The sequence below is a fragment of the Heptranchias perlo genome, chromosome 13, assembly GCF_035084215.1.
Source record: "Heptranchias perlo isolate sHepPer1 chromosome 13, sHepPer1.hap1, whole genome shotgun sequence".
NCBI classification, from domain to species: Eukaryota; Metazoa; Chordata; class Chondrichthyes; order Hexanchiformes; family Hexanchidae; genus Heptranchias; species Heptranchias perlo.
This window is the reverse complement of record NC_090337.1, coordinates 39494685-39518780: the sequence shown is the minus strand read 5'-3', so window position 1 is coordinate 39518780 and position 24096 is coordinate 39494685. Positions and strand designations below refer to the sequence as shown.

Here is a 24096-nt window from a genome sequence, read left to right as displayed (position 1 = left end):
TACTATCCTGTGTGTGAAGAAATGTTTCCTAACTTCTCTCCTGAATGGTCTAGCTCTGATTTTGAAGTTATGTCCCCTTGTCTTAGACTCCTTGTCCTAGACACAGCAGAAAATGTTTTTCTATCTACCCTATTAATTCCTTTCAAAATCCTAAAAACCTCAATCAAATGACCCCATGATCTTCTATATTCCAGGGAATACAAGCCTAGTTTATGTAATCTCCCATAATTTAACCCTTGGAGCCCTGGTAACATTCTGTGAATCTGTGCTGCATTCCTTCCAAGGCCAATATATCCTAAGGTACGGTGCCCAGAACTGTACACAGTGCTCCTACTTTACTTCCCCCCTTTATATTCTAGCCCTACACATATAAAGGCTAACATTCCAATAGCCTTTTTGATTATTTTTTGTACCTGACCACTACATTTTAGTGATCTGTGTACACGGACCCCTAAATCTCTTTGAACCTCCATTATTCCTAGCTTTTCACCATTTAAAAAGTACTTGTATCCATCCTTTTTCAGTCCAAAACGGATGCTCACACTTATTTGCATTGAAATCCATCTTCCACAGTTTTGTCTACTCACTTAATCTATCAATGTCTCTGTAATTTTATGCTCCCATCTACACCACTTACTACGCCACCTGTCTTTGTGTCATCAGCAAACCTGGATATATGGTTCTCTATTATGTTATCTAAGTCATTAATAAATATAATGAATAGTTGAGGCCCGAGCACAGATCCTTGTGGGACACCACTAGTCACGTCCTTCAAATTCAAGTATATACCCATTATCCCTACACTGTGTCTTCTACCACCTGACCAATCTCCTAACCAAGTCAATAATTTGCCTTCAAATCCATGAGCTTTAATTTTAGCTAAAAGTCTCTTACGTGGAATCGTATCAAATGCCTTCTGGAAGTCTATATAAACTATAGACATTCCTCTGTCCACTACTTTACTTCCTCAAAAATTCAATTAGGTTTGTTAGACATGGCCTATCCTTTATAAATCCAGGTTGACTCTCTCTAATCAGCTCAAATTTCTCTAAGTGCTCAGTCACTTTATCCTTAACTATAGATTCCAATAATTTCAACAACAACTTGCATTTATATAGCATCTTTAACGTAGTAAAGTGTCCCAAGGTTATTCACAGGAGCGATTATCAAACAAAATCTGACACCGAGCCACATAGGAGGTATTAGGACAGGTGACCAAAAGCTTGGTCAAAGAGGTAGGTTTTAAGGAGCGTCTTAAAGGAGGAGAGAGACGTAGAGAGGTGGAGAGGTTTAGGGAGGGAATTCCAGAGCTTAGGGCCTAGGCAGCTGAAGGCACGGCTGCCAACGATGGTGTGATTAAAATCAGGGATACGCAACAGGCAAGAATTGGAGAAGCACAGAGATCTAGGAGGGGCGAAGCCATGGAGGGATTTGAAAACAAGGATGAGAATTTTTAAAATCGAGGCATTTCCGGACTGGGAGCCAATGTAGGTCAGCGAGCACAAGGGTGTTGGGAGAATGGAACTTGGTGCGAGTTAGGATACAGGCTGCAGCGATTTGGATGAGCTCAAGTTTATGGAGGGTGGAAGATGGCAGGCCACCCAGGCGAGCATTGGAATAGTCGAGTCTAGAGGTAACAAAGACGTGGATGAGGGTTTCAGCAGATGAGCTGAGGCAGGGGTGGAGATGGGCGATATTATGGAGGTGGAAGTAGGCGGTCTTGACGGTGGAGTGGATATGCGGTCGGAAGCTCATCTTAGGGTCAAATAAGAGGCCAAGTTGCAAATGGTCTGGTTCAGCCTCAGACAGTGGGCAGGGAGAGGGATGGAGTCGGTGGCTAAGGAAAGGAGTTTGCGGCGGGGACCAAAGACAATGGCTTCAGTTTTCCCAATATTTAGTATTGAGAGAGAGTGGAGGGGTCAAGAAAGGTGGTGGTGAGATAGAGCTGGGTGTCGTCAGCGAACATGTGGAATCTGACGTGTTTTTGGATGATGTCGCCGAGGGGCAGCATATAGATGAGAAATAGGAGGGGGCCAAAGATAGATCCTTGGGAGACTCCAGAGGTAATGGTGCCAGAGGGGGAAGAGAAGCCATTGCAGGTGATTCTCTGGCTATGACTGGATAGATAAGAATGGAACCAGGAGAATGCAGTCCCACCCAGCTGGACGACAGAGGAGAGGCATTGGAGGAGGATGGTGTGGTCAACCATGTCAAAGGCTGCAGACAGGTCGAGAAGGATAAGGAGGGATAGTTTATCACAGTCACAGTCACATAGGATGTCATTTATGACTATGAAAAGGGCGGTTTCAGTAGGGGCACAACTCCAACCTCCCCACAACAATGTTAGACTAACAGGTCTATAATTTCCTGGTTTTTCTCTCTGGAGTGAAACTACAAATTTGAAAGTTACCATTTAAGGTTTTCTAATGACATGTCTCTAACAAAAGTGGAAAAGCTGTGTCTGTCATTGAAATTATACCAGTAAAGAGCTATCAAGTGTGGCTCAGAAATACAAACTTTGGTGCTCCACTATACCACGCCACAGAGTGACATACACAGAAATACACAAGTTATTACCCACAGTCACAAGTTCTCAATCCTAGCTATACTGCCAAACACCAAGTATAGGCTATAGTCAGAAAGGAAATTTGGAAGGAAAGATTCACTTTATAGTGGCTGGCAACAAAAATATTGGCAAATTCCTGGGAGCAGTGTATGTGCCTGTGAACACTGTAGCCTACAGACAGAGTTAATTGGGTCATAGGGTGTGTGCTGTCTTTGAAGAGAATAATGGTCTTGAAAGTCTCAGGAATCTAAGAAAGGTAACCAAGCTCAAGTGACATAGTGAAAATAGGCTATTTTGTTATAGACATTAACAATGGACTGTGCTGTAAAATATGAAGCCAACAGAAAATACAAAACTGTTTTAAAAAAAAACTTACTAACTCAAAAGCTATGTACAAAAGTCTTAAAGAAGCAGAAAAATATACTGGTTTCTAGCAAATCATTTATGTTTTTTATTGATTTTGCCTTACCGTTTGACCATAACATACCTTTCCCAACCTAATATCAGAATAGTCCTTTTTAGTATCAGGATCTGGGAGATATCAGCTGCTTGGTCCCTTCCTGCATTCAACTTATGATGGCAATGCCCATTGAAATCCCAAATCTGACAATAAAAAAGGTACAACTTCAAGGATTACAATCTCATGAATAAAATATTATATGGATTTATTACCTGATCTTTTGAAATATAAGGACACAGTCAGTATTCTTTTTTGAAACTCCAATGATTTCTTTAGGTCAATTAGATTTAATGTTATGCATTAAAAGTTCAGTTAAAATAAAAAGGAAAAGCCAGAAATCTGAAATAAAATCAGAAATTGCTGAAAATACTAAGGTCAGTCAGTAGTTGTAAAGAGAAAAAGACAGGTTATGAGATTGAGTGTGTACCCTTTATCAGAATTCATCATTTTGATAAAAAATGCACACCCAAAATGTATATGCTTAGTCTGTCTTTGCTAGAACATAACGACAATGACAACTTACATTCATGTAATACTTTTAAATGTACACAGCATCTCAAGGTGCTTTACAGAGAAATTAAGAAAAATGGATGGCACGCCATAGGAGAGGGATTAGGAGAGGTGATTGAAGACTATGCCAAAAAGTTTTGAGCAGGTTTAAAGGAGGACAGAGAAGTACAGAGGTGGAAGGACTTAGTTAGGCAAGACCTGAGAATAGGGCCGAGGTGACTGTAAGGTCTGCCGTGGATGGTGGGATGAAGGGACGGGGGATGCAAACGAGATGGTGGCAAGTGAATGAGCTAGTAAGTCAACAGCAGCAGAGATGTCATGATGGATGCAGGGCCTGAGATGAGAGTTGGGAGTTAGAGAGAAAATTCATGATGGAACTAGAAAAGATATTGTTCAGCAAACCAATGTACTGTGCTAACATGTGCTATGTGGATAAGTGGTGCATATGATCGTTGCAGCTATCATTTAACTGGTTGCACTGTTATTTGATCATTGGAGCACATGCCATCTTGCACTAAACAAAAGTTGTTAAATTGCAGGTTTTTTTTTATATAACTGAACAACATAACCTCACACTATTAACAATTGTAATTGATAAGCTAATATACAGTAAACCTTACCTTCACTGTTCCATCAACACTTCCAGTGAAAAACCTGGTCTCAGTGGCATCTAGTGCCATTGTAGTGATCTCAGAATTGCCATGGCACCCAGTAAATTGTTTTATTTTTTGACCAGTTTCAATCATCCAGACTATAACAGTGGACCCAATGTCTGAACTGATAACCTGCAAGTAAAGGACATTGTCTCACATATAATATTCACATTTTTTTTTTAAAAATGAGCTACCAAGATAAAGGACCAAAGCCCATAGTGCAGCATCACCTCAGTTGTAAAAGATAAAAGAGAAGACAGGTAGATCAGGAAGTGGTGATTAAGTGATACCAAGCTGGATTTTAAAAGCCTGAAAATTGTAGAAGGAAGATTAAACTGAGAAGGTAAGATGTTCCACCGTTTTGAGATCCTAGAAAACCAGTGACAGTAGGATGCTGTGCGATATAGGAAAGATGCAGGGAAGATCGATAGCAGGTAAAATGGCATATTTGCTGCTTATAAAGAATTAGACAGGAAACTTTAAAGGAACACTGACCATTATATTATCGATTAATTGAGAGAAAAAAGAAACATTAATATAGAAGAGAGAAATTGGTGGCTAGAGTTGTGAATTTTTTTCCCTGTATGCTGTCCAGGATTGCAAGAGAGGTGCTAGAGGAGCATCCCCAGATATGGGGAACTGTATTCAGGTTTTGTGCAGAATTGGACTTTATAGAGAATTAAGCACAGTTGAGAGGGAGAGTAGTATTACTCAGAAATGTAGAAATTTCAAATTAGATAGAAGTTTTTTTTAAACTTGGATTCTTTTACAGTATTCCACATTTATTTTTGGTGAATCCAGTGAATTTTTGTACTCATCTATGTAGGATATGATGTGGAATGCAATACTTATTCATTTTATGCATTTAGTGTCAGTATCAAGCACTTCCACATTACCCAGAGCCAAACACAGAGTAAAGCTTCTTCTGTTCTGCCCCAAACGCAGGCTACCCATTACTGTGCCAGTGTAAAATTTTGCATCAACCATCTTTATGGCCCCTGACTTAGATTACCACCTCTTCCCAAACTTATCCCGATTTATTACCAAAGTCACATCACATACACCTATTTATGAAAAACTGTATCCTCTGATTTCCTGTGAATAATACCACTAGAGATACACTTGTGTGTGTGTATATATATATATATATATATATATATATATGTGTATGCATGTGTGGTATTTGATCTTTGTCACAGCTTAAGCAGTTAACAATAATGATTTTACACACGCAAAAATGTTGCCATTAAAAAGTTTGGTCTTAGAGATAATTTAAGTATACTCTCTTGTTTGGAAAAGTATCTTACACCATTGCTGCCCTGAAGCATTATCAAAAAGTAATACTGTCCTGTTCCTACTTTCACTCACCTGTTTGAAAAGAGAATTATAAAGCACACAGGTAACTGGTTTTTCATGACTTGTCACACATTTGCCAATCTCTTGCTTCATCTCCAGCAACGTCAATTGATTGTTGAAAGTTGTGAAGAGTTGACCAAACGGTTCATTAAAATACAGAATTGTTTGGAATTCCAGGCACTTTGGAAATATGCCAGCAAGCCGCTGGACACAGAGCTGATGGTGCATGTCCCAAATACGTAAAACCTAGAATGGTTTCACACAGTTATTCAAGCTGATGCATAAAATTCACAACTGACAATGTTTAGTTATGTTTGAACTGAACAATTAGTGTGAAAATGAACAACTGTCACAAACTAGTCATGCCCATTCTGGTTCATAGTATTACACTTTGGTTTTACTCTTGGTTTCAGTATTGCATAGATTTCTATTAATATTTAAAATCATTAGAACAAAGGAAATTTTTGAAGATTTTGTCTGCAAGCCTGAAGCAGCCGCAGTATATTACTTTTTATTTAATAAATATATACAAGTTAAATTAAAAGTAAATTACTCTCACCTTGTCCTTTGAAAAACTGAAGAGTAGTCTTCGTGTAATACTAAACTGAACTGCAATTACGCTAGCAATATGACCTCGTAAAACTCCATTGGGTTTAGACATGACATAAGGGTTCCAGAGATAGACCTGATGATCTACACCTGCAGAAGCTATTGGAAAAAAATGTATTTATCATAAGATCTACAGTCTATAATGCTGCAGAATAACTCAGATTATTGCTCATTAATACTGTATTGTGAAACCCATCAGTACTTATTTAAAGGACAGTCTCATGAAGAAGCCCTAAGTAAAGCTAGTTCATTTGTTTACAAACCCAACACAATTTTGTAAATCATTTGAAATATTTCCTGATGTCACTGGCAACTATGATGTTACACCTCACAATATGTTAAGTGACAGCTTAAATCTGATCATGACTATTTTTCTACAAATCTCACATTTCATTTTTGAAAAATAACTATTATTCAATTTTAAAACTACCCAATAGTTTTCCCTCCATCTAAAGACCGTAAGTCATGTTTGCAGCCACTAATACCATAACCATGGTATTCTTCACATATAAGTGAGTGCTAACAAGCTATTTGATTGTTGAGAAAATTGCAGCCAAACCCCTTTTACCTTCAAGAGCATTTTCCAAACGAGGTCACCAGATAATAATCAGGACCAGAAATCCTGGAGGATTTTTCTTAGCCAAGGTCACCGCAGCAACCTTATTACAGTCGTGAATGAGATTACCATAGACTGGAGATGCAAACTAAAACCATCTGTTTCAGGCGGGAGCTTTCTGCCCCATTTTTCTTTCTTCGAGATGCTCATGCAATGCAAATTTTCCACTCAGGTTCACCCAATTTCCGCCTACAAATCATGTGAACCTGAGTGAAAAATATACATTAATGAGTAATTTTCCTTCTTTCTCTTTCCCTGTGATAAGAGCCTTGCCTTGCCAAATACTCCTGACAAAGATCAGAAACTCACCATATAGTGCATTACACGCACAAGCCCCACATCCTATTACTCCATACTGAGACCACTGTGATAATACAATGTAGAGGAGCTGAGCTAATAGAATGCTATAGAAACTTGATGTAACATTGGCCTTCAAAAACCCAGCTGAATTGAAGAAATTATTAAAACTTTTAATGAAGCTTATTGAAAAATTACTTCTATTCAAGCAATATTTTCTAATATTTAAGATATATAAAATAACAGTTCAAATTGCTCCCAATGCTCTCCCAATGCTGCTCTAAAATGGGGCACCACAAGATGTATGACAGCAGTCAAGGAATAGTTTGATTTTCCCTCTCATATCACCCATGAGTTAGCATCTAAACCTCAGCAGAAAAACATGAGTTCACTTACCAATTAAGTTGAGTCCAGGATGGTAATCAAAGGCATTAACACCTTCGCTAACATGGAAAGAAGTGGTTTTAAGTGTGGCTGATTCCTTTTCTTTCCAGCCCAAGACTACTGTATTGAAGTTAGTTGTAGCACAGGAAATGAAAGCCTCCAAATTAGAACAGTAACTCACTGAAGGAAGAAAGCAATCGAGATTTAATTTTATATTCATTAAGTAACAGGAAAGAAAGTCTAATTCTTAGAGTTGGATAATACCCATATGGCAATTGCATAATAGTTATGTCTCCAAATTAATGGATGCTCAGACAAAGATTTTTTCTTGCATTCTAATGAGCAATGGGGGACAATTTTCCTGCCTTTTCTCCCAAGGGAATATCCAATCCCTAGATATGAAAATGAGGCAAAAGGGGAAGGGAAGGAGAACCATTACGATGCCCTGGGATTTTTTGGAGCTTCCTAGGTGGCAGACGGTTGGAGCTTGGCCTGCACCCGCCGGAATGCAGATCCAACAATGTCATTCAAATAAGGTGGAAGGGTTGTTATTAAATATCTTAGCTCAGTCACCCTTTTTGAAAGGGGGTAATGCATCGACCATTCTCCAGTCCTCCAGCATACATCTACATTCAATACTTCTACTTCTAGTACAGTCCAACCAGTGGACATCTCCGTGGCCAGGGTCTGGCCCATTCCCCACAGCTCCGCTGACACAATCACCCGAGCTATCTTCCAATTTGTCTGCAGGTTCAAGGTAGAACACATCTGCAAGGTCACCACGTACAAGCCCCCAGACAAAAGCGGGGGAAGAGTGCCCCCAATGTCGCTCTGATCCTGATGGCTACTTTTGTGTGTGGCTGCCTCAGGATGTGTGTAGAGCTCCAGTACGCAAACACCAAGTGTCACTACTTGCTGAGTTTCTACCTATCTGGTAGATCTAGCCACACTGGCCGAGCAGACGCAGGACGTCCCATCCAGCTGGACCGTATCCCACCACCTGTCCCAGGTGGAGAAGTTCTTGAGGAGGAACCCCTTCGACCATAAGGCCATCAGACACTGGTTGACTCGAAACGTTCTGAGAGTCCTGCAAGGAACTGAGAGGGTGGACTCAAATCAGTTTCGTCCCCGACTAGACAGTTGATGCCATTTGGCAGAACGTCTCGCCGCCGGAACTGATCAACAGGCACCAGGATGTAGCCTGGATAGTGGTGAGAAAGGCTCCTTCCAACACACACGGAACCTCAGCGCCATCGCAAGCTGCCCTCGAGGCTGTGGCGGGGAGGAGACTGTCTTCCACCTCCTTATAGGCTGCCCTTTGCGCAGAGGGTGTGGAGAGAGATGTGTTGGCATCTGTCCCGGTTCATCCCAAACAGTTTGGTAACACAGGACGCTGTGCTCTACGGACTGTTCCCCGGGACGTACACAGAGGCAGATATTACCTGCGGCTAGAAGACCATCAACTCTGTGAAGGAGGCCCTTTAGTCCGCCCGAAACATGCTGGTCTTCCAGCTGAAGGAGCTGCCCATGACCAAGTGTAACCGACTGGCACACTCCAAGGTGCAGGAGTACGTGATGCGGGAGGCACTGAGGCGAGGTGCGACCTATGCAAAGGCGTAGGTCACCAACTGCCCTTGCTGCCCGTTCACTAGAAGTGTAGACCGGACCGAGCACCAAAAATGTAGCCGATGCAGATAGTCATAAGGGGGGAGACCAGGAGAGCAGAGCCCGGAGGAAGGGGAGAAGCAGGGGGAAGCGCAGGAAGCAGAGTCCGGAGGAAGGGGCGAGAAGAAGCAGAGGGAAGGGGGGAAGCAGGGCAATGGGGGCAGCAGAAGCAGCTCTGGAAACAGGAGGAAGGGGAGAAGCAGCGCAGGGGAAGGAGAAGTGGGGGGGCAGAAGCAGCATGAGAATAAGAGGGGGGAACAGGGAAAGCAGAAGCAGCAGGGGAAGGGGGGATCCCAGAGGGAGCAGAGCAGGGGGAGTGGAGAGAATGTGATCCAGGTCAAAGTCTGGGGGGGGGGGGGGCGGGGGGGTGTAAGAGAGGGAGAACGTGATCCAGAAGGGGAGATGGATCACGTTCTCCCCCTCCCCGTTAGACCTGGATCATGGTGTTGAGCATGAATGGCAGCAAGTTGATTTCTCGGAAAGCCCGGCGCATGCGCGGCAAGTGATGTCATCGGACGCAGTGCCACTATTCACTTTGTAATGTTAAAAAGTGACCCGCCCCCACTTTCTACCCAATAAACCTGAAAACAATCCATGGTCCGCACACAATTCCCCATCAGTCACTGCAGCTCTCTCCCAGAGTGTTTAGTTTGATGGTGATTAGTGACAGTGTGGATACTTCCGGTTTTCGATCAACCTGTGACGTCCTCCCGCGTATGTGCCGGGCCACCCGATGACGTTACTCTCAGCGCATGCTAAAAAGCTACAGTTCCGCTAGTGACGTCACTTCCAATTATGTCACCCTCACCCGTTCACGTTGAATGAAATGCGGCCTCACTAAACCAACCTTGCAGCTCAAATTATGTAAAATAGTCAATGCTGTGGATTTGTCAAATTTAGCCTCACAGAGAAATGGCTACAGCCCCCCGCATGGCAGGCAAAGATTAGCAGGCAAAATCCCCTATGACTACTGCATTTCTACACTTCACTGTGCACCACCCCCCGCCCCGTGCAGTCCTTTGCCCCATGGTACCATGCTCAGGACTGCACTCCTTCGAGGTGTCATCACCTTCACTGGTATTCAGTGCCAGTTTGAGAATGCCACACACCCTGCAATGCCTGCCTCTTCCTACCCTTTCGGATGGCCACCCACTTGCTATCCTGAACTCTCTATAGCTGCGGGGTGGCCACCTCCTGGAATGTATGATCCTGGAAACCTTCAGCCTCCCTTATGCTCTGCAGTGACTCCAGCCATACCTCAAGCTCAGAAACCCTAAGCTTGAGCTCGAGCAACTGGAAGCATTTCCTGCATACGTGACACTCCAGGACACACGAAGCGTCCTAAAGTTCCCATGTGGTGCAGGAATTGCAGGTAATGGGTCTCAGCTGCCCGTCCATTATATCACCTTGGTGAGCATCTCACCTTGTTCCACCCCTCACTTCTTTAAAATCCTCGATCTCTACCGCCCACCCAAGTACCACACCAAGTTTCTCATCGAGATGTCTTCACTGCTTTCCTCCCTCAGCCTCTGCGCCGAGCGACTTCTCATCCTCGGTGACTTCAACCCCCATCTCAATTCATAATGCTCTCTCTCCTGAGTTCTCTTCCCTCTTATCCTCCCTTAATCTCTCCCACCATATAAACTCCCCTACCCATATTCACGGCCACCCACCTCGACCTTGCCATCTCATGTGGCCACTCTAATCCTATTGTTTCAATCGCGGATAAAGCCATCTCTAATCACTTCCTTGTATCCCTCTCCCAACCCCACTTCCCCCTCCCAACCCCACTTCCTTTAGTGACCGCCCCTGGAAAAAAATCTCCCCCAAGTCACTTGCAACTGCACTTTCAAATTCCCAACTGTAGAATCTCTATTCACCACAACATTTCTGCAGTTACCGATCTGCTCAATCTCTCCCTCACCTCCACCTTTGATGCCCTTGTCCCCATTAAAACCTTTACTCTCACCCCGGTCGTTCCCCCTAGTACGGCCCTCATCTCTGCTCCCTTAAGTCCAAGGGACGCAGACTTGAACATTTATGGTGGACAACTGGTTTAGCCATTGATACTATCTCAATTGCTAAATTTAAATCTGAGATAGATAGCTTTTTGGCAACCAAAAGTATTAAGGGATATGGGCCAAAGGCAGGTATATGGAGTTAGATCACAGATCAGCCATGATCTTATCAAATGGCGGAGCAGGCTCGAGGGGCTGAAAGGCCTACCCATGTTCCTATATTCCTATGTTCCTATCGCCAGATCTGGCTGGACAGCATAAAGCACTACTGGGTCGCTGCCAAAACTGCTCACTATTCCAGGATCACCCTGGAACACAGATAACACCCGGCTTTTCTTCTCCACTACTAACCGTCTTCTTAAACCCCTCTCCCCTGCCTCCTCCACCTCACCTCCAATAACAAATGCGAGGAGCTCATGGACTACTTTGTCAATAAGACGGAGACCATCTGTTCGTCTACTTGTGCTGCTTCCCTCCCTTCCCCCAGCCCACCAAACCAAACCTCCCCCATGGTCCCCTCCTGCCCTAGCCCTCAACTTGGATCTTTCTCTAGTTTCTCTCCTATCTCCCTCATGCCCTCTCCAAGCTCACCTTGACCACGCGCACTTCCTGCTCCCTTGACCCTATTCCACCAAACTGCTGGCCACCTAACTTCCACTCCTGGCCCCCATGTTAGCTGATATTGTTAACTGTTCCTTCTCCTCAGGTACTTTCCCCCTCCCCTTTAAATCTGCCGTTATCACCCCCCTCCTCAAAAATCCCACCCTTGCTCCCTCTGTCCTTGCAAACCACCACCCCATCTCCAACCTTCCTTTCTTCTCAAGTCCTTGAATGTGTTGTCGCCTCCCAAATCTGTGTCCATCTTTCCTGCATGTTTGAATCCCTCCAATCAGGTTTCCGCCCCGCCACAGATCCGAAACGGCCCTTATCAAAGTCACAAACGCCATCCTGTGACTGTGACCATGGTGAACTATCACTCCTCATCCTTCTCGACCTGTCTGCAGCCTTTGACACGGTTGACAGCACCATCGTCGTCCAGCTGGGTGCGACTGCGCTCGCCTGGTTCCATTCTTATCTGTTCAGTCGTAGCCAGAGAATCACCTGCAATTGCTTCGCTTCCCAATCCCACAGTTACCTCTGGTGTCCCCGAAGGAGCTATCCTTGGCCCCCTCCTATTTCTCATCGACATGCTGCCCCTCGGCGACATCATCCGAAAACACAACGTCAGGTTCCACATGTACACTAACGACACCCAGCTCTACCTCACCACCACTACCCTCGACCCCCTCCATTGTCTCTCATTTGTCACTCTCCTTGTCAGACATCCAGCACTGGATGAGCAAAAATTTTCTCCAACTAATTACTGGGAAGCCGTTGCCTTCAGTCCCTGCCACAAATTCCATTCCCTAGCCACTGACTCCATCCCTCCCCCCGGCCACTGTCTGAGGCTGAACCAGGCTTTTCACAACCATGGCATCCTATTTGACACTGAGCTAAGCATCCAACCACATATCTGCTCCATCACCAAGACCGCCTAATTCCACCTCCGTAACATCGTGTGTCTCCATCCCTGCCTCAGCTTCTCTGCTGCTGAAACCCTGATCGATGCCTTTGTTACCATCAAACTTGACGACCAATGCTCTCCTGGCCAGCCTCCCATCTTCCACCCCCAATATACTTCTGCTCATCCAAAACTCTGCTGCCTGTATTCTAACTCGCAGCAAGTCTTGTTCACCCATCACCCCTGCGCTCACTGACCTACATTGGCTCCCGGTCCACCAACAACTTGATATTAAAATTCTCATCCTCTTGCTGAAATCCCTCCATGGCCTCATACCTTCCTATCTGAACTCGGCATCGCCAGCGCCGTGCGTTCTCTGAACTCGGTAGCGTCAGCGCAGTGCGTTCTCTGAACTCGGTAGTGTTACCCACTGTCTGTTCTCTGAAATCAGTAGTGTTAGCACTGTGCATTGTCTGAACTCTGTAGCCTGCCTGACAATAACGGCATCAAATTACACATTCCAGAGAACGAGTTACTGTGCCAAAACAAAATGAAAAAGCAAAAGCGGATGCTGGAAATCTGAAATAAAAACAGAAAATGCTGGAAATACTCAGCAAGTCAGGCAGCATCTGTGGAGAAAGAAATAGAGTTAATGATTCAGGTCGATGACCCTTCATCAGAACTGACGAAGGGTCATCGAGCTGAAACATTAACTTTGTTTCTTTCTCCACAGATGCTGCCTGACTTGCTGAGTATTTCCAGCATTTTCTGTTTGAATTAACTCTACAGCAGACTGGATCAAATTACACGTTCCAGACAAAGGGTTAGGTAAGCACTCTCCTCCCACATTATGTCGGTGGCAAAACCAGAATGTGCTACTGCCACCATAGCGGCGGCATTGGACGCAACCATTATTTATACGCAAATGGTACAGCAGCTTCAGGCAAGGGGCAGATGCACAGTTAAACTGAAATATCCAAAAGTTGCTGTCCGAGTTGCACCGCTCCGCCATTAGCTTTATGAAAACGGCATCTCGCTATCTGCTCACCATTGAAATGCATTGAACGGTGTGAAGTTGCTGTATTTGCGTAGTAGAATTTGAGTTTAACCATGCATCTGCCCCTTGCCTGAAGTTGCTGTACCATTTGCACATAAATAAAGGTGAGCGCCATTAGTCTCACCATTATTTCAACAGCACAATCTAGGCCTATATGTTTGGTGATTATCAATGTGAGTTCTGGGGAATGAAACACCTTTTTATGTTTTATTCCCCAGTGTCAGCATCAGGCACTTCCAGGCCAGCAAAACATAAGCTAAATACAAATAAAAATACCCTCTAAAATGTGTCCCAACACTAGCCTCAGAAGGTCACTACATATTGTGACATTGTGTTTATTTTCATTTCTCATACCAACCATTACTGTGACCGCATCAAACCTAATTTAACATCAGGTCTTGATTGCCGCTATTTATTTCACATTGAATCTTTAATACAGACAGAAAAAGGAACCATCAGTCTGAACTTGATTCAGACCCAGATGCCAGAAACAAAAAGGACAATGAATCACTAAGCCTCATTAATATTCACTTTAGATACATGAATGCAGCTGCATAAAACACATCAGCTGCAACAGAAGTGCTTCAGCTATCCACGAGGCAAGGGGGTTATTAAATACACGTAAAGATATATAGACTATGTACCTTGTCTGACCCATTCGTTATTATGTTCTTTGTGCTGTAAAGTGAAGCAGCACTTGTGATTTCCTTTAACCAGCTCTTGCCAAGTAATAGCTACGGTTGTCTCTTGCTCATCTGTTGAACTGGTTGGTCTCTCAAAAAGTGAAATTAAAGCTGTAGTAAAGCAAATAGCATTGACCTGCAAGAAAAAAGAAATTGCATTATACATGTTACAGAACAACACTGCTGAAAGTTGTAATATTTGGTATAGAGAACATCAAGACAACAATCATTCGAGAGGTAACAGTGATGGTTCAATGACATAAGAAATAGGAGCAGGCGTAGGCCACATGACCCCTCAAGCCTGCTCTGCCTGTAAGTTCATGACTGATCTTCGCGCTCAACTCCACTTTCCCGCCCGATCCCGTTGATTCCCATCGAGTCCAAAAATCTATCCATCTCAGGCTTGAATATATTCAATTACTCAGCATCCACAGCCCTATGGGGTAGAGAATTCCAAAGATTCACAACTCTCTGTGTGAAGAAATTCCTCCTCATCTCGTCTTGAATGGTGACCCCCTTATCCTGCAACTATGCCCCCTAGTTCTAGACTCTCTAGTCAGGGGAAACAATCTCTCAGCATCTATCCTGTCAAGCCCCGCATAATCTTATACGTTTCAATGAGATCACCTCTCATTCTTCTAAACTCGAGAGTATAGGCCCATTCTACTCAACCTCTCTTCATAAGACAACCCTCTCATCCCACGAATTAATCTAGTGAACCTTCGTTGCACCGCCTCCAAGGCAGGTATATCCTTCCTTAGATAAAGAGACCAAAACTGTATGCAGTACTCCAGGTGTCTGTATATGTATAAAGCCCTGTACAACTGTAGTAAGACTTCCTTACTCTTGTACTCCAACCTTGAAACAACAGTTTGTTACAGAGCTTCCTGAACTTCTAATAAACCCCACTGAAACTAAATTAACAAAAATAAAAAGATTCTTGTATATCCTTACATTGATTGTATAAACTAAATACATGATGGGCATTCCTTTTATTCCACTTATGATGAAAACTTGCATAAACTACATCACTTAATTGCTGAGGATTCATTTAGGCTTTTTCAATCATGGATTAAGTTAGGTATTCCTTTGTTTTCCAGTGACCATAATATATTTGGACACAGTTATGCTACAATTTGAGAATGGTATCTACTGAAAACAATGTAGGGCAGCAGACCCAGCTTATACTGCAGGCTTTGCATCAGTTTGTAGCCAGTAAAATGGAGCTTTGAGCATACATGGAACATGCATATAGACAGAGCTCTGCTCCCTGGTACCTAAAGACTGGCTAAATTTTAACATTAACAAAGAGGTAACAGGACAATTGACTCTTTGATAACACTTAAAAGATCAGACCACACCTGGAGTACTGTGTACAGTTTTGGTCGTCTTCTCTAAGGAAGGATATACTTGCCTTAGAGGTGGTGCAACAAAGGTTCACTAGATTGATTCCTGGGATGACAGGGTTGTCCTATGAGGAGAGATTGAGTAGAATGGGCCTATACTCTCTGGAGCTTATAAGAATGAGAGGTGATCTTATTGAAACATACAAGATTCTGAGGGGGCTTGACAGGGTCGATGCTCAGAGGTTGTTTCCCATGGCTGGAGAGTCTAGAACTAGAGGGCATAGTCTCAGGATAAGGGGTTTAAGACTCATTTAAGACTAAGATGAGGAGGAATTTCTTCACTCAGAGGGCTGTGAATCTTTGGAATTCTCTAACCCAGAGGGCTGTGGACGCTGAGTCATTGAATATGTTCAAGGCTGAGATCAATAGATTTTTGGACACTGGGGGAATCAAGGGATATGGGAATGGGGCAGGAAAGTGGAGTTGAGTTGGAAGATCAGCCATGATCTTGTTGAATGGCAGAGCAGGCTCAAGGGGCTGTATGACCCACTGCTGTTCCTATTTCTTATGTTCTTACGAAAAATGAAACTTAAAAATTCCCAGGTAGATATTTGGACTTCCTAAAAATTCTGTAAAATGTGCTTTACACCAATTGTATATAACAGGTGATGCAAAGCTAAAGCACTGTGAGATTACATCCTTGAGGTGATTGCATATCACTTGCCTAGATTTTATTTGGATAGCCATTCACCGGAATTATACCACATATGTCACATTGACATCAAGCTGAAAATGCAATGAAATATAACTGACGTATTTAGGTTAATTAAATACCAAATAGGTGCTGTAGGAAGCACACTGAAAAACATGTTTTTAATGTGAATCAGTATCATTAGTGTTTAAAAGCAAAACATGAATCAAACCAATTGTAAGCCATGTAAAAAAAAGTGGAATACTACAGAAAGTGAGGGAAATGGTTTTAAGTATAACAGTGCTGTTAAGTTGCTAAGCTTTAAAATCAATTATTTACAGAACCATATTTCCAATTGCTCATTATTAGAAGGTACCCACGTATGGTAGCAGGGATTTACTCATTTTAAAATTTTGTAAATCTTGTAAATAATTTTAAGTCATTCAGGCAATAAGTTGATGATCATAGAAAAATAGGAGAGAATGAACTTGAGAAAGGATAAAGATGGGAGAGTAAACAGAATTACATTGCAAGGGTAATATAATTATCAAAGAGAATAATGGCTGCTTTACACCAACAGGTACTGTCTTAACACTGGTATTATCTTTAAAGTGCTGCAGGCTGGCAGTTCTGGGATATACTGTTGGCTTTGCACCATTCTGTACTCAGGCACATATGCGCCAAGCTCCACGCACCAGCATAAGAATGCAGGTAAAATCTTTAACCTTAATGATGAAGGGATGGCTGTCCTGTCTGCTGTTTACTATCATTAAAAATGAGTGGTTCAGATTCGTTAAGACTATTTCTTCTCAAGGCAGTCTCACACCATTTGCAAAGATTTAAATTTTCCTCAAATTTTTGACTTGAAACCATAGATATACTGTAGTTTCTCCACCTTGCTGATACAAAAAACAAGTTGCATTTATGCTGAAAAGGAAAAGCTGCAAACGGTGCGAACTGAACAAATGATGGATAGGAAAGAGCGATCACTGGCAATGAAGAAACAGAAACTAATAAGCAGAAAACCTAAACCAGAGGTACGAGAACAATTACCCCAAAGAATTATATAAAAATAGAGATAGGAATCTCATATGTACTAATGTGAGAACAGCCTGAAGTGTAGCATCACCAAAGTTGGCTTGGTGGAACTTCTTGCTACTGAATTTTGTATTGGTGTGACCTTATGGAGGAATATTTATTTTGCATTAATGAAATCCAATCGGAAGTAAACATGGTCCCACCAAGAGCCATCACAAACAAAAATTATCTGATTAATGTAGAAATGTTTACACAGTATTAAATAGCTGAATTAAATTAATTGATCATTATGATTAAAATAATGCAGATCCCTGGAATAATTTGTGATTAGCGCAATTTACCTCTCCACAAACATCACCAAAGGTGAGAACTGCTTCATTTCCATCTTCTGGGTTATACCAATAGTGGATACAAATCGGAGTGTTGGATAATCCATGAAGTTTATACTGACAGGAAAATTCTTCTTTGGAACTAAGGTCATAGAAGCAAATCTCCTTACTGGTAAATGCAACAGCCACCTTAAAAAGAACATATAAAATACCTTTTATTTGTAGCATGCAACAGATTTTCAAAATGTAACAGAGTTGAATAATTACGTTACAACTGGAACTAGTGTAAATGATTGTACTTCTGTTTTTAAAAGAACTTGCATTTTTATAGCACCCAAGTGTTTGACAATCAATGAAAAACTTTTGAAGTGCAGTTACTTTTATTATGTGGGCAAACACAGAAGCCAATTGCACATAGCCAAGTCCCGCAAACAGCAAATGAGATGAATGTTGATCAAGACACCAGGAAAACTTCCAGCTCAAATGTGAATAGCACCAGGGGAACTTTTACATTATCCTGAATGAACAGATGGAGATTTGATTTATCATCAGATCTGAAAGACAGCACTCCCTCAGTACTGTACTAACACGTCAGCCCAGATTATGTGCTCAAATCCCAGAGTGGGGCTTGAACCCATGGCCTTCTGACTCAGAGGCAAGAGTACCATGAACAGAGATAGTTGAAAGTGGCATACTGATTTAAAAGCAATTGCTTAATCTATAAATGCACACAGTCAATGGCTCATGTTGTATATACTCAGAAAAAATAATGTTGAGGTCTTTCCAGTATCGGAAAAAATGCATTTTGTAATTCCACAAAATATCAACCATATAACAAGTGTGTGAATTTTGATTAAGAGATTAGATATACCTGATTTTGTATTTCCTGACTACCTGCGTGTTCATTCTCTCTCTATTTCTATGTAATAACTGAAATGGAAATCTTAGAATATCAGTTTTCACTCTTTTGTCATTAAAAGGATAGTGTTTGAGTTGTTTTGACATTAGTACTCTCAAACTGTATAATTTCAAAACCGAACAAAATATCTTTTAGAATTGTGAACTTTTCAGTCATTCTCCAAGGCTTGGGGGAGCAGAGGTACTTTGGCGTTCAGACGCACAAACCTTTAAAAGTGGGAGCACAAGATGTCAAAGCTGCAAAAAAAAAATACGGCTTTTTAAATAGGGCATCGAATGCAAAAACAAAATGAGGTAGTGCTAAACCTAGATATTAAAAAAATGTCACTGGTTAAGTCGCAGCTAGAATATTGTATCAAGTTTTGGGTGCCCTACTTTACAGTGGATAGCAAGGCAATGGAGAGGGTACAGAAGAGATTCAATAGAATGACACAAGAGAGGAGAGGCTTTAGTTATGTAGAAAGATTGGAGAATGTGGGGCTTTTCTTATTAGAACAGAGAGGTTTAAGAGAAAATTTGATAAATGTGTTCATCAACAACAACAACTTGCATTTATATAGCTCCTTTAACGTAGTAAAACTTCCCACGGCACTTCACAAGAGCGTTATTAAACAAAATCTGACACCGAGCCACATAAGGAGGTATTAGGCCAGGTGACGAAAAGCTTGGTCAAAGAGATAGGTTTTAAGGTGCGTCTTAAAGGAGGAGAAAGAGGTAGAGAGGTGAAAGGTTTAAGGAGGGAATTCCAGAGCTTTGGACCTAGGCAGGTGAAGGCATGGCCAATGGTGGAGCAATTAAAATGGGGATGCGCAAAAGGCAAGAAATGGAGGAACGCAGAGATCTAGGAGGGCTACAGGGCTGGAGGAGGTTATAAAGATAGGGAGGTTTATGAAAAGTTTTGTTATGGTAAATAGGGCAAAACTACTTTGTCAGTAAATATCGAGGACATACATTTAAGACCACCACCAAAAAACGTGGGGAGAGGATAGGAGAATTTTTGTTAGACAGAGACTTATTAGGACATGGAATGCAATACCAGAAGCAGTGGTGGAAGCAATTTCCTTAATAGTTTTTAGTTTTAAGGACGTTGATTATATCGGGAAAGAGCAGGGGCATAGAACTAAGACAATAACTCTTTCAAAAAGCTAGCACAGACGCAAAGGGTTGTGTAGCCTCCTTCTGAGTTGTAAAATTCTATGATTCTGCATCCCACTAAGCTCTGATTTTTAAATCCTACATTTTACCAAAGTGACAAATCAATACTGCAGCTTTCAGGTGCGTTCTGAGAAGCTCAACAACAACTTGCATTTATAAAGCGCCATTAACATAGGAAAACGTCCAAAGGCGCTTCACAGGAACATAATCACACAAAAATTGACATCGAGCCAAAGAAGGAGATATTAGGATTGGGTGACAGAAAGCTTGGTCAAAGAGGTAGGTTTTAAGGAGGGTGTTTAAAAAGTGGAGAAATTGAGCAATGTAGGTCAGTGAGCACAATGATGGGTGGGCGGGGCTTAGTGTGGGTTCGGTTACGGACAGCAGAATTTTGGATGAGCTCAAGTTTATGGAGAGTGGAAGATGGGAGGTCAACTAAAACAGCATTAGAATAGTCAACTCTGGAGGATACAAAAGCATGGATGAGGGTTTCAGCAGCAGATGAGCTCAGGCAACGGCGGAGACAGGTGATGTTACAGTGGTGGAAGTAGATGGTCTTTGTGATGAAGAAGATATGGGGTCAGAAGCTCAGCTCGGGGTCAAATAGGACGCCGGAGTTGCAAACAGTCTGGTTCAGCCTCAGACAGTGGCCAGGGAGGGGGAATGGAATTGGTGGCAAGGAAACGGAATTTGTGGCAGGGGACCAAAGACAATAGCTTTGGTCTTCCCAATATTTAATTGGAAAAAATTGCGGCTCATCCAGGACCGGATGTCGGACAAGCAGTGTAACAACACAGAGGCAGTGGAGAGGTTGTTGCAGAATGGTGGTGATGTAGAGCAGGGCGCCGTCAGCGTACATGTGGAACCTGACACCATGGGCAGGATTTTAACTGGGAAAAACGAGTGGGTTGGGGGCGGAGGGGGGCATTGAAAATTGCAACAATTTCAGACACGTACCCAACCCGCCCATTTCCAGGGCTGACAACCAACCCACTCTCAGGAGGTGGGTTGGTCACTAAAACCTTCTAACGAGGCTGCGGGCCTCAATTTTGAAAGGTTTTGTCATTTCAACCCCTGGGGGCCGGGATTCCCAGGCCTTCTCCTTCTTGCCATGTGAGAGGAGGTGGGAAGGCCCGAAACTGCAGGTAAGTGCCTTTTTGGCACAGCTTGCCGGCTCGGAGGATCAAGAGTGCTTCACCCAGGCCCAACAAGCCTACCTGCAGCAACCCCCCCCACAACGATCGCAGACCCCCACAATGACCCCCCCGATCCCGACCCCCTCCCCACCCATGACTGACTCCCCGGTGACTGCCCTCCGATGACTGCCGCCCCCCCCGCTGTGACCCTGATGCCCCCCGCCCACCCATGCCCCTCCATCCATACAATCTAAGACTTACCTGAGCACTTACCTGAAGACGTCCTCTTTCTTGCCCTGCTCCTGTCCAAACGAGACCAGCCTGTCAATCAGGCTGGCCTGTCGGACAGCAAACTGACAAAAAAAAAATAAAAGATGTCTTTACGTCAAAATCGTAAGGGTGTCCAGGAAACCCATACTTCCGGGTTTCCCGTCTGCAATTCGACCCCCCCGCCGCCTTCCCGACTCCGGGTCAAAATCCTGGCCCATGTCTTCGGATGCTATCGCTGAGGGGCAGCGTATCGATGAGAAATAAGAGAGAGCCAAGAGTAGATCCTTGAGGGACTCCAAAGGTAATGGTGTGAGGGGCGGAAGGAGAAGCCATTGCAGGTGACTCTCTAGCTATGACTAGATAGGCAAGAGTGGAGCCACGCGAGGAAGTCCCACTCAGCTGGACAATGGAGGAGAGATGTTGGAGGAGGATGACATGGTCATCCTTGTCAAAGGCTGCAAAGACATAAAGAAGGATGAGGAGGGATAGTGCACCACTGTCACAGTCACAGTGGACGTCATTTGTCACTTTGATTAGGGCTCCATGGAATAGTCCAGGAATTGATGCTTTGTTTTAGCCTGACTGTTAAACCAGAAATGCCAAAGTGAGAAGAAGTAACAGCCAACTGGATCCTGCTATGCACATGTACTGAAAAAGTACTTTGTGACATCCTTTTCCCTGAACTGATTCGTAAGTAGCACAGTATTTCAGATGTGAAATCCTACCTTGTTTACATTTTCCAAGGAGATCATACTTGTTACCCAGAGGTCCCGCAATCTTACAGAATCGGTGGCAACTCGTAATATTTGCTGCAGCTTTAAATTCTCACCCCAGACGTTCATCCAACCTTCTTTACTCAAACTCAGGTAGCAATGTGAATTCTTCAGATAGACCATACTTTGAATAGGTTCCTTATGGTGTGATGGAAGAAATTTAATATCTTTCCACTGAGGAACAAGTGATGACTTCACCCGCTCTTCTTTCTCATAAAGTTCTAACAGCATGAATGTTGTCACTTTGTCCCAATCAACAAAACCATCCCGTGTTACATCAATTCTGTCAAACAAGTCTCCATACTCCTCTTCCACACCATATCCAAGAGCTGTGAACATATTGTCAATAAAGTTCTTCCTATTAACCGGCACAAATTCTTTAAAATTTGGTGGCTAAAAGAGGAAACAGAGTATAGACATTTTGTTGATGCAAATAAAATCCATACATACAGTCATTTACCTGGGTTATTTTAAGTTAACGCTAAGCATTCATTAATTATTGCAGGGCAGTTTCAAAGTATTAGACTGCTAGTAAGTTAATGAGTAGTACACAAGCTTTAAATGAATTCAGTTAGTGTGAACTGGGAGTCGAAGGCTAAGTTATATCTTTAACATTTTTATTGATATATGTTTTATTTATTAATATTGCAACTAAATGTTGAAAATTTGGTTTTCAGCACAGCCCACTTTATTAACAGAGTGATCTGATGAGCCTTATTATATATAGAGGAATAGAATTTGACCTCAAATGACCACAGGCTAAAACTGCATTACTAAAGCATTGGTTTAGAATTCAATATTAACAAGAACTCATTTTAATACATGGATGGAAACAGTTTTTTACCAAAGAAATAATTTATCTTAAACAGGATTTAATCTAACCATACTTGATATTTGCTTTCAGGTTGGGGACTTCTAGTCCAATTGTGTCAGCTTTGTTCAGCTGGTCTCACTCTAATCTCTGGATTAGAAGGTTTAGGTTTGAGTGCCCCATTAGATTTAAGCATATTATCCAAGGTGACACCCCAGTACAATACTGCAAGAGTGCTGCATTATTGGATGTGTCATACTTCAGATAAAATGTTAATCCTAAATCCCATCTACCTATTCAGGGGGATGTAAAAAATCCCCACTGTAGCAGTTCAAGGACAGCAGGGAGTTTTGGGGCATCCCGGCCGACATTCCTTCCTCAACCGAAACCACCAAAATACCTGCATTCTTTTCATTGCTGTTTGTGGACTATTGCAGGGGCAGATTGGTTGCTATCATTGCCTATATCACAGTCACAGGAATATAGGAACAGGAGTAGGCCATTCAGCCCCTCGTGCCTGCTCTGCCATTTGATAAGATCATGGCTGATCTGTGATCTAACTCCATATACCTGCCTTTGGCCCATATCCCTTAATACCTTTGGTTGCCAAAAAGCTAACTATCGCAGATTTAAATTTAGCAATTGAGCTAGCATCAATTGCTGTTTACGGAAGAGTTCCAAACTTCTACCACCCTTTGTGTGCAGAAATGTTTTCTAATCTCACTCCTGAAAGGTCTGGCTCTAATTTTTAGACTGTGCCCCCTACTCCTAGAATCCCCAACCAGCGGAAATAGTTTCTCTCTATCCACCCTATCTGTTCCCCTTAATATCTTATAAACTTCGATCAGATCACCCCTTAACCTTCAAAACTCGAGAGAATGCAACCCCAATTTGTGTAATCTCTCCTCGTAACTTAACCCTTGAAGTGCGGGCATCATTCTAGTAAACCTACGCTGCACTCCCTCCAAGGCCAATATGTCCTTCCGAAGGTGCGGTGCCCAGAACTGCTCACAGTACTCCAGGTGCGGTCTAACCAGGGTTTTGTATAGCTGCAGCATAACTTCTGCCCCCTTGTACTCTAGTCCTCTAGATATAAAGGCCAGCATTCCATTAGCCTTATTGATTATTTTCTGCACCTGTTCATGACACTTCAATGATCTATGTACCTGAACCCCTAGGTCCCTAGGTCCCTTTGGATATCCAGTGTTTTTAACTTTTTACCATTTCGAAAGTACCCTGTTCTATCCTTTTTTG

At 42.7% G+C, this 24096-nt stretch overlaps 1 protein-coding gene across 1 annotated transcript in view; it reads right to left on the bottom strand.

Moving 5' to 3' along the window:
• Positions 1 to 24096, bottom strand: part of LOC137331064 (cilia- and flagella-associated protein 337-like) — a 52960-nt gene that overhangs the window by 21073 nt on the left and 7791 nt on the right. Inside the window, exons 3-10 of the mRNA XM_067994667.1 lie at positions 21984 to 22424; positions 17792 to 17968; positions 14337 to 14511; positions 7464 to 7631; positions 6105 to 6253; positions 5558 to 5791; positions 4157 to 4321; positions 3054 to 3169 (exon numbers count right to left, since the gene is read on the bottom strand). Of these exons, the coding sequence (XP_067850768.1) occupies positions 3054 to 3169; positions 4157 to 4321; positions 5558 to 5791; positions 6105 to 6253; positions 7464 to 7631; positions 14337 to 14511; positions 17792 to 17968; positions 21984 to 22424 (1625 nt within the window). The remainder of the gene's footprint in view (positions 1 to 3053; positions 3170 to 4156; positions 4322 to 5557; positions 5792 to 6104; positions 6254 to 7463; positions 7632 to 14336; positions 14512 to 17791; positions 17969 to 21983; positions 22425 to 24096) is intronic.